At 42.8% G+C, this 11,224-nt stretch overlaps 1 protein-coding gene across 1 annotated transcript in view; it reads right to left on the bottom strand.

Moving 5' to 3' along the window:
- Positions 1-3,097: 3,097 nt before the first annotated feature.
- The window catches only part of Nhe3 (Na[+]/H[+] hydrogen exchanger 3), an 85,102-nt gene continuing 76,975 nt past the window's right edge, over positions 3,098-11,224 (bottom strand). Inside the window, exon 17 of the mRNA XM_072286487.1 lies at positions 3,098-10,078. Coding sequence (XP_072142588.1) covers positions 9,977-10,078 — 102 coding nt within the window. The 3' untranslated portion in view covers positions 3,098-9,976. The remainder of the gene's footprint in view (positions 10,079-11,224) is intronic.

Genomic DNA, 11,224 nt, shown 5'->3' with positions numbered 1-11,224 from the left:
AGAGAGAAGTACGACAGTGGGTAAGTAAGTAAGTGGTAAGGTGGGCCTTTCGTTCCAGCGTCTTTAGCTTAATTAAAGGTAGCGAACGCGCAAGTGCTGTCGCATGCACGTGTTTTTGCACGTGCTAAGAAACGCGATGCGAACGCCAATCGTCTCAACGGGCTTGTCAGCGTTGGTGCAAGAGAAGTATGTGTGTGACCGTAGCCTAATGGTAAGAGTATCGGGCTGTTGTTCTGGTACATCGTGGTTTGATTCCACCGTCGGGCACGTGATTCTTCTCTTTTTTAAATATTCGGCAGAACAGCAGCAGCCACGGTCAGCAAGCAGAGTCCGGGAAGAGTTCGCAAGGCTTCGCTTTAATGGCGAGAGAAGTCACGAAAGCTGGCTTCGCCACAGTAAGGGTCTTTGTGCGGAATAAGCAGAATTCGACGATCGGTTTTGCTGTAGATATGGGGGAGTGCGAATATTCGAAAATATCGGATAATAGTAAGAGTATCCTTAAATTCGTACCGGTCCTGCGGCTGTTGGCTTCGATCGTACGGCTGCTCTATTTCATATCTCGATTAATTCAACATAGCATGGACATGATTGACAAATTAGGCGTTATTTCTCTGACGAATCGTGAACCGGTCGACCTCAAAGCCTGATCTAAAGGTAATTGTTCGACACTATTCGAAAACTGATCAATTCAGCGTCATCGCTGTTTGATTCGGTTTCAAAAACCACGGGAAAGAGCTCAGAAATGTTATAGCGCAGGCTTCTGGTACATGCTGCTGCTGCTGCAACTACCTCTTCAAGGATTTGAGTTGCTCATTGTTCGTTGCTTGCTTGCTCATTTGTTCGTTCACGCTATCGCTTGTGTTGCAATCATCGTCGACGGTTTTAGTGACAGTGACAATAACTTTATTGGAGTGTCCCGAAGAACTTGAGTGGGCGAGCCGAAGGCTCCCCAATCAAGTTGGTGGCTCCGCCCATGATGGGACCGGGAGGTGGCGACTCTCTGCGACGTCGCGGGCCCTCTGGCCTGTAGTTGGTGCGTGAATGCCGAGCTCTTCAGCAAGACGTCCCACTTGGACTTATATTGAAGGTCGGAGCCCGCGTCGTACGGGCACAGCCAGAGCATGTGGTCGAAGGAGCAGCATGCGTGACCGCATTTGGCGCAAGACTGCGGGAAGCGTTCTGGGGGTGAGGTAGGATCTCGTCTGTAGGATCCTGTAACGGCCTGAGCCCTGTTCAGTTTCGGGCTGGGGAAAGGGTATTTCCTCCTGCTGTGTCTGTAACGCGACGTAATTTCGTGATAGGTGGTAAGAGGATCCTTGAAGGGGCAATCCTGTGGGAGAGCCGGACCGTAGCTCGGGCGCGGCTCGTGAATTCACGCGCCAGGCAGTTGGCCCGCTCGTTAGGGTTGCAACCCGCTTGGTTAGTTATATCTTTCACGTGGGCCGGGAACCAAGTTATGCTAAGACCTTCAGTTTCTTCGCCCGTAGTAATACGAAATGATCTGTTGACGATGTCGGCTGCGTATTTAGAAACTAGAGCGGACGAGGAAGCCCTGACCGCCGTGCGTGAGTCGTTTCCGAGTTGTTCGCACTGCAGGCACGCAACGTGTGACGTCATATGTGCTAGCGGTGAGAATCGCTTCTCCGAGGAAGTCGCGCGGGCTTTTGTTTGAATTGTCAGCTATTTTTGCGGCGTACATCGTCAGCGCGTTATATAAGCACTGCTACGCATGCGGCTGTCAGATGCACGCGATGGTCTGTCCGTGCGAGAGGCTGTTGTTCGTTCATCGCGGTGAGGCGAGGGAAGGCGCCGAGGGAAAAGGCGCGTGGCTCTCGGGCAAGCGAGTGGCGGGGAGGGGCCGGAGTAGAAGGGGTCGGGGAGTACTTTGGCGCGTGATCTCTTGCCATACCTCGATGAGGGGAGGGATTGTCACTCGCTGTTTGCCCACTCATTCGTCCCAGGCGCGTAGGCGAGGAAATGCACCGAGGGAAAGGGTGCGTATTTGCGGGCAACGGAGAGAAGGAGCCGGGTGGAGGGGCTGTCGCTCGCTCGGGCTATTCGGTTACATTGACTATCATCGTCGACGGCTTCCGCATAATTTTTGATGTGGGTACAATTTTCTTCAGCAAATTGGTCTGGCACTCCAGCCTCACGAAGCCACTCGAACGAAAAATATTGGCGGCGCATCCATCCTCGGGAGGTGATTTGCGACGTTATGATGCAATTCGCAATCATTCTGGTGATGGGTGGTGGTACATCTTATATGTCATGATCACTATTGTAATTAGCGTATTCCCATGCCACCCGCGAATCATGAAACCTTATGGGCACGTCACCAGACACACAAGGTGTCAATATCTCTGGCAAACACAATGCTGAATGCTGCCATGACAGAGTATACCTTGTTGTAACCACTGCACCACCAGTTTAACCTCCATAGCAATCCCCACTGTATCTTGGCTGCAACTTAATTGAAATGGCTATCCATAAAGCGGCCGAGCTCGATGTGGAGTTGTCCATTAAGGAGGATGGGGCGCTATCGCCTCATTATATTCAAAGCTACATACCCCTAGTGTCACCATGGCAGATCTGTTCTGGGCGATTGGCCAAAAATGGGAATATATCAATATCGAATATGCAGTGTCAAAGTTCTCTGCTCGGGCACATACCCAGTGACCCAAGTAGTCCACCAGGCCAGACAGCACCAAGTTGCCTATTCAGGCACATACTTAGTGGTACATGCATGGTGGCCCAAGCTAGCAAACAACTTCGGCCACGGGGCACGTGATATGCACCGCAAACTGGATGATTTTCAAAGAGTGCTTATCGCACTAATAATTGCACACCCATTCTCCGCAAGTTGCACATGTTCAGTGAAATGTTCAAGCAATTCTTTTTCCAAATGAATTACTGCAGTAAAATTATAAAAAGAGAGAAGGCACCGAAAATATTATGCAGGATTGCGATTATTCCAGAAAAATTTTGTTCTGTACGTGTTTGACAGGATGGCTGCATCTTTTGTTTTATGAATGTCAAAGAACTCACACAACCTAAACTGTACTTCCAAGAATTGAAGTCACAGACATGGAAACAATAGTTCTTCACGCAGAGAAATACTTTTATTTGTTTTCACTTCCTGAACGTCACACATAGTATGCCAAAAAGAAAAAAAAAGAAAAGGGGGAATGAAAATGCCAATGCATTTCATACACTGATACATTATGGCAAGGAATGCAACAAGCTACATAAGCAGTGAAAACAGTCATCCAAGTCGCTGTCTTCTATTTACATCAAAAAAGGAGATGAATGAGTCACCTCATTCGTACATCAATCAGTGGGCCAAGCAGTTAATGCCATATTGAATGTATGATTGCAGCATTCGTATTTTACATGTCTGTTGAAGCCAATTCCCCTCCGAGGTACGAAAAGTTAGTGTCAATTACAGCTGTAGTTGGAACGTGGCCTAGCACACACAGCACACATTTATGCCTTGGCATTGAATTCTGTATTATGCACCACATTACACACTTGAGCAACATTACTTTGCATTTATGTGATTGCACATTTCTGACTAAATAAAGCATACATAAGAAAAGAGGCGCAAATGTAGAGACAGATACACTTGGGGAAAGAGAGAGAGAGAGAAACACTTTCCAATTGTAAAAGTATCACTCAACAATAACAAAAAAATGACTGAATGTCCAAGATGGTCCATTGAGAAAAAAAGAAGAAAAGAAAGGCTAAATTGATGACTAGACACATTACAAGCTCTCTGCAGCTCCATGTAGCTATGACGGCTCTGGAGTTACAAAAATCAGACAAATTTACACTCCAATTATTAAACATAATGAATGCCCAGGTGCTATAAGCACCAACTATAAACGTAAGTGTGCGCATAAAACAATGGCACACAGAAAACATGGCCACCTATTCTGCCATTGAAAATAGAATTAAACTAAAACAGAAGTTCCTGGGGCAACCCCGCATCACCTCAGTATACCAAACAATCCTATCCATAAGCACCAGACAAAGCCCTGGAGTACAAAAACAAAACACAGTAAGCACACAGGAGTATATAATATCAACCTACAGGTAAACACTGGGAAAGATCATAATAAAACCATGGAACTGTGCAGACAACCACAAACTGCACGAGAAGGAAGGGGCATTTACAACAGTTTCCAGTCGCTTCAGCAAGGCAGACCTAAAGGTAAGCTATATTTTAACAGCTAATCAGACAATGAAATAAGTTGCAACCGAGCACATAAAAGAGAAGATGCTGGACTGACTACATGGATATTTAGACTTGAGACTGGAGAAATGACAACAGGCCAACTGTGAGTGCTCTATTGCAGTGTCAAAAAAGCCTCTCATGCTTGCTTCCCCCACCCCATACGGGGTCTGTATAAAAACACTTGTCCTGCAATACCCATAAGCAAACTTCCAATGACAGCTCTTTTGACAGATGTCAGCATGCTGCGTCCAGAAAGCAAGCAAGCAAGCAATAAAATAAATGAAATGTTGGATATAGCTGAAGTGAGAAAAACAACACTGTGGAATACAGACCGCATTTTACTGGCACTGGCAGAAATATGCCTCGGGCCTTTTTTCTTTCTTTTTTTTCGGCAAAGAAACATCAACCATGAAAGGCAATGTCCATAAATGAGAATTCAGCTTGCACTGACATTACAACCGAGGTCAGAAAGTGTCGAGAGTGCTTGGCACAGGCTAGAAGCTATTGCAATGCAAAATCCTCCGCATCATCACCCACAAAGCCACAACACTAAGGGAGATCTCATGCCAGCGGTGCCACAAGAGAGTCCTACGCTGGTACAAACAATGCTTTAAAACTAATACAAGCGTCATAAAAGTTCTTGCTATAAACACATGCTCAATCACACACAGATACCTGCAACCAACACAAGCGGCACAATGGTGCCGAATAAGGAAACGCACACCAGAAAAAAAAAAAACACACCTCTCAAGTGAAGCCCGAGCTCTATATGAATTACTTTTCGGGGCACCACTTTCAACGGATGATGATTGGCTAAGCCAGAAAGCAGAAGACTAATCTCTAAAGGGAGGCATCGCACCAGGCACCACATCATGCAAAAGCAAGGGTACCCCCGAAAGCAATCAAGTGAGAACGGCAGTCCCTGGCTTCGGAATAATATGTCAGTATTCAAAGTGGAATGCACGACAGGTAGCTTTGGAATAGGGGACCCACTAGCTTTGGGCGAGCAAAGAAACAGCCCCTTGCCACTGCATTTTCCATACGGAAAACTTCTAGGGTTCATGTATGCACCTGATCAAAAATTAAGCACGTAACTCCAATTGACATCTACATAATGCAAACCAAGCTTTTTTGGGCAGAGATTGGTTGTTATGAATCATATAAGTGTTCTGCAGCGAATGGTTACTGTTCTTGCAATGCGTGTATTCTATGGGTCTGCCTGCCTATGTATATATACCTTACATATATGTATGTATGAGCACATATCCAGTTGCACATACCCAGTCACGCTGCGCATGTGTGTGGCCACGGACAGCCAGGTGCCGAGGGCAGACCACACTCGAGCAATTATAAGTGCTCTTCACAGTATTGCAAGTGCAATTTCAGATCTAGAGCAAGGATTGCCCAGCCTTTGATGCAAAGGAACTTCTCAAGAGATGCGATGATATCATGGTTAATAATGCACTTCTATGCACTTTCTTTCTAGGCATGAAGATTTTAATTTAATTCGGGCAGAAGTCGTGTAAAATGACTATCTAAACAGTGGTTTCTTTCTTTTTACTGGCTGACTTTGGATTGCACTATTTTCAGATACATGACAAAATCTGGGTTGGCTCAGACAGGAATGCTTGACATTAGAACTCAAATGTACAGAAACAACACGCATCAACAAACAGCCTGGAATGCAAGGCTCTTCCACAATTCTTAAATCCAAAGCTGATATCACCAGCAAACATGGCTGTGCCTATAAAAGCCAGGAGCTGCAAGCTTCATTATACATTTTCTGCTGTTTACGTAACAATAAATGCCACTCTGGGTCTTTGCTCCGTCTTGCAAGTCAATTGTAACCGTTCAAATGTGTCAACCTTTCTTACTTCTTTTTTGGTCCAGAATAGCTGGAAGTAGACCAGTGCAGTATTGTGTAGTGAGTTATTGCCTGTGGCTGCTTTCTGTCATCACTTGTTTCTTTTCCTGGCGATTCCTTTCACCTAATCTTCACCTGTTCCAATGTGAAGTCAATGTACATAATGCAACATACACATTTCTTTTAATATTTTGCTTTTCGTCTGTCGTCGAACTGCAAGTGGCAAATGTAAAGCGAGATAATTTGCCATATTTTGAAACCCTTCCATTGTGGCCCACGCAAAGCTAATTCAGCTAAACCATCAAGTACACCCTGGGTTCCGTGTCCCAACAATAGACCGAATTAAGTGCCTCTTGCACTAAGAGGACATCTGCAGCATAAAAAAATTGATGGTCTATCCAGTAAAAGAACGTAGATGCGAGCACGAAGTGTTTCTTTAAATGTCATCAGTACATAAATCTCCTGCTACGTGATAAGACCTGTAATGTGTGCATATGTGCAACATTGTGATTATGCCAAAAACACCTGAGGCATGTTGCATTTCAACAGGTTAGATAACTTACACAATTACAAAAAGTAATCTGTGCTAGAGGCATTATGACATTTTAAAGACATGTTGGACTCTGATGGTTACACATGTCTCATAGTGCTTATTGCCCTTTTTGTAGAACCTGCAGCTTATGTTGTGGCAATTGCATGGTCAATTGTTTTCTTCTTCCTGAACTCTAAAGTTTGCATGATTACTTCCCTTATGTATGTGCAGTGCAGATTTCTGCAGAACTATTATGTCAAACTTGTACACATAGTGCATAAAATAACAAAGTTGCCAACTCTAAATCTCTATGCTAAACAAATCATGCCAATCACATTAGAGAGATTGTTTTACCTTACAACATCTCACAGACTAAAATTAGGCGATATCCACTGGCTCATGTGAACCTACCTTTACCACACCGCTATCAGTCACTATACAAGCCCATTTAAATGACTGGTCTAGAAGAAAAAAGGCACAGAAGAGGGAATTATATGGTTTTGAAGGAAGTAATGCAAAAACTGTAAAAAATTAATACTGTTCTACTAGCTATCACAAACATGAGAAAGCATCCCAAATAAAGTGACTGAAGAGGACACCAGGGTGTGCATGAAACAACATTTTGAGCACACTCATGCGTTATTAGCACAAAACCTGTGCATGTGCTTGAGCCTTGCAAGTGGTTTTGTTTATGCATCACAAACATACACACCAAGTTGGCAACATAAAGAATAGTATTTTTCTTTCTTTTGTCAGCTGAAAAAAACTGGATTGCCAGCTCATATGACCATGTTTAAGGGCATTCCTAAGCTTGCTTGAATTAATGGAGATAGAGCCATGCTGTGCTGTTATTTTTTATGAAAGCTTGACTTTTATACTCAGTCATGTTTTGTGCTTCAATGGTGCTCAAAAATTTAATACATATTGACTTCAGTGACGATCAAAACATTCCCGAGTGATATTGGAGATATAAAAATGCAGATATTACTTTTAATATACTTTGTGAAATATTATTTTCCTATTATTTTTTGCTTTAATTTTTTTTATATCCCAGGCAATGTTTGGCCTCAACCAATCTAGCATCATAGAAATCAGGAACTCAACATTAGATACGGTGAATCTTTTCATTTCTTATACAGCACGTTTGGGAGTGCAATATTCTTTATTCAAGGTAGGCTCTGTGTTGACATGCTCTTGCTTTTCACGTGCTTGGAGCATTTCATGGTTCATATCATGGCTCGCATTTGGTTGCTTTAACCACAGTGGTATCAGTGAACCCCAAATAAATTTATTTTCCTGTCTAACCATTCTTCCAGCAATACACCTGCGCTATACCAAAAGGCTGCTGTTCCAAACTTAATCCAATTTCTTGTCTGAAACAAAGAGCAACAATTTTAATTTCGTTCAAACATTAAACTGGCTTAATCCAGATTCTGTGTGGAAAATGGAGAATGATGGGCTGTGCTAGCACATTCGTAGTCTCAGTACGACAAATATAAACTGATAGCTATGTCTTGTTCTTATTTTTACGAGTATTTCCCTCTCAAAATTATACAAAAAGAAAGGGCAAGGCAATGCTCAACCCAAATCAGCAATCAGCACATTATAGTTACAAACAACATGACAGGCAGGATCCAAACAAAGAAAGGGAACAAATGAGTCCAGCGTGCTGTCTTTCATGCATTGCATAGCAATAAGTTCATACCAACTCGCTCAGCTGTAAGCTTGTTACGTCAACCCTGTGAAAGACGCTATCAGCAAGAAATTAGTGTTGGGAAGGGCTAACGTTTCAGCCAGGCGACAACATGAATTAGTTGCCCATGTGTGGGCTCACATCCATGTTAAACGTAGGTCTAACCATCTTACTTTCCAAATGAGTATGCTCATGATGAGCAAATGCAGTTTGCTAGAAGAAACAGTGTAAGCCATTGAAGATTGCGCAAAAGTCTAACAAGACAACCAGCAAGTTTGGTAGTCCAGCAGGCTATGTTAACTAAGCTTCCTCCATGACCTCGGTTGTAATTCAAGAACAACCCCAATTTATTGGCGAAAAAAAAAAATCCGCCCTACCAATTAAAAAAGGTGAGGCATACATGAAATAAAAATGTTAGTTCTTGTAATTGTTTAAAGCTATACCAAAATTTAATAAATACCCTTTTTTCAAGATTTACTGCGCAGTACAAAAAGTGTTATCAAAGAAAATCTTGGCCAAACTTCTATTGAAACTTTGCACCAAAAACACAATTTACGAAGTCATTGTACAAGGCTGCAGATTTCCTGGTATATTTATAAATTTGGGTCCTTTTCTCTTGGTGTGTGTGAGCATGAAAAACACAAAAATTTCCAGTTTACGCCTCGTTTTGTTTCTGAATGAAGCATAAATTTTAAAAGGATAATAATGACACTGTTATAAACTACTTTCAGATGAACACCCACATAATTTGTAGCATGAGAAAGATGCTTTGAGAAACTGCCGGTAGTGTTGCAAACTGTCTTTCACTTTTATGTCTCTTTTGGGCACACCAAGCATCTTCCTTTAGCAAAAGATACCATATATGCTTGTTCATAAATGTCATGTAACCAATTAGGCTTACTCAATATTACCTTTCTTTTTCTATGTTTAGCATTTACACATTTCACCTTAAACTTCTTATGATATGTTTGCTTGCTTTCCACTAGCCTTATGTAAAACATATCTCGCCATGGAATCGACTGTGGTGTCAGAGCAGAGAAAAAAAGCATGCAGCACAGCCACTGCCAAGAAATAAGCACCGTTGGGACAACCGCTTAGTACCACAATCGTGAACACTGCAAACCCTAACGTGCAGAGTGCAAAAGTGCCTGAGCCACGCACACACAAATGAGGCTTAAGTCATCAGCCATCTCCTTCAACGACTTTCCTAGCAGGGCCACTGCACAATGGTGAGGGTGAGCCCCACAGCTACGCCCACTGCGCGACTTGTAGAACACAAGTGCTGAGTAAAATGAAGCCCCTGTGGCCTTAACTTTGCAAATAGACAACAACACTGCTTTTGCACGGACACTGACTTGCGTGTGCAAAACACTAGGTCGAAGAAAACAGGTATTTACCAGACTGTGGCCCAGTGTGGCTCCAGAACAGTAAAACGGTTCTGTGCAGAAAAACCACAGTAGAGTTATGCGACCTCTCGATGCAAGTGCCTCTAGCCTTTCTTAGTAGTGCGGTGATGATTCTCGAATTTACGCGACATTCACCGTAGCTGCTTTTTCTGTGAACTGTGAGGACCACATGCACGCTTCAATAGGCACTAGCACCCTGCACCAAAGCCTCCAGGAGGCATAACAGCACCCTTAGCAAACGGCACACTCAGACAGCATCTCCCTGCATGCCAACGAGCCGTACTCTCGTTGCCGTTAGTGCAGTCAGGCTGCTTCCGAGTCCGAGGTCCCCTTCCTCGATAGAGTCACACTAAAACAGGAAAGGGAAAGCAAAACAAGCCATTGTCATGATCGTATTCATCTGCCTATTTCAATTCCACTAAAGATCACAGCTCTCCCCCAGAAATTTACAATATGCTGTCTTCCATGAAGGAACCTCATCATACGTCTGAAAATTCACTAATTTTATCACTCCATCAAATTCTCTGGCACTATTATATCCATTTCTCTTCCGTTGGCACCACCAAATTACGTTACTCTGGTACACCAGTTCTAAGCTCTATACAACCTGCTTACCTTCCTCTTTTCTCTTAATGTCAACTAGAATATAATCTAACTAGGCTTGGTCTCTAATTTATGCCAGCATCCTTCTATTATTTAACATTCATTTTATCTCTAAACAGGTCCCAGAGAGTTAAGACTTTAAGATTTTGAGTTTGCCATTTGTTGTTCTCATTTCATTGATTTTGTGGAACCAATGGCGTTGCATGAATGAGCACACAATCCATCCAATAAAAACATTATGACTTCTCTTCACATTTAGAAATTTAAGCACAAAAAGCAACACTGATCTCAGCTGGGCTCACTTCCCGATAGCTGCAGCAGTAGCTCCCACAGAAAAACTTGATTCTCAACAAAATTTTCTTTTTGTGAGTATAGTTCATTTAAGGGCTGCTAGCAGGTAGACAATGCTCCAGCCCATTTTTAGAATGAGTATCAATGAGTCCACCATTCCACAAAATGTACTTATGCTCTCATTCATCAATAACATGCATGCAGCAATTTCTAGACTGAGATGGTGCTACACACCAAACTTCATTGTGCAAAAAGTAATAGAAAAAATGTCTGATTTATTTACCGGTGGAACTCATCGAAATAAATTGGACTGAAGATTTGTTTTTAAAGGAAGTCAAAAATGAAATGTTTGTCAATAGCTTCTGCAGAAATTCCATAACAATGAGTACTTTATAAGCTCCTTGAAAAATTACATCTTAACCGCACAAAGATTCCATGGCATTCTATAAATCAGCAATTTTAGGTCAATCAAAGAGTTGTAAAGACATGCTCGTCTTGTCTATGTACCTGCCAGCCTTAGGAAATGGTATAGGCACAACTAATGTGCCACAAGTTGTGTCCACATCAGGATCTGGAAATATCTGATGGTAGATTTTACTTG

The sequence above is a fragment of the Dermacentor andersoni genome, chromosome 2, assembly GCF_023375885.2.
Source record: "Dermacentor andersoni chromosome 2, qqDerAnde1_hic_scaffold, whole genome shotgun sequence".
Taxonomy (NCBI): Eukaryota; Metazoa; Arthropoda; class Arachnida; order Ixodida; family Ixodidae; genus Dermacentor; species Dermacentor andersoni.
This window is presented reverse-complemented; position numbering and strand designations above follow the sequence as displayed.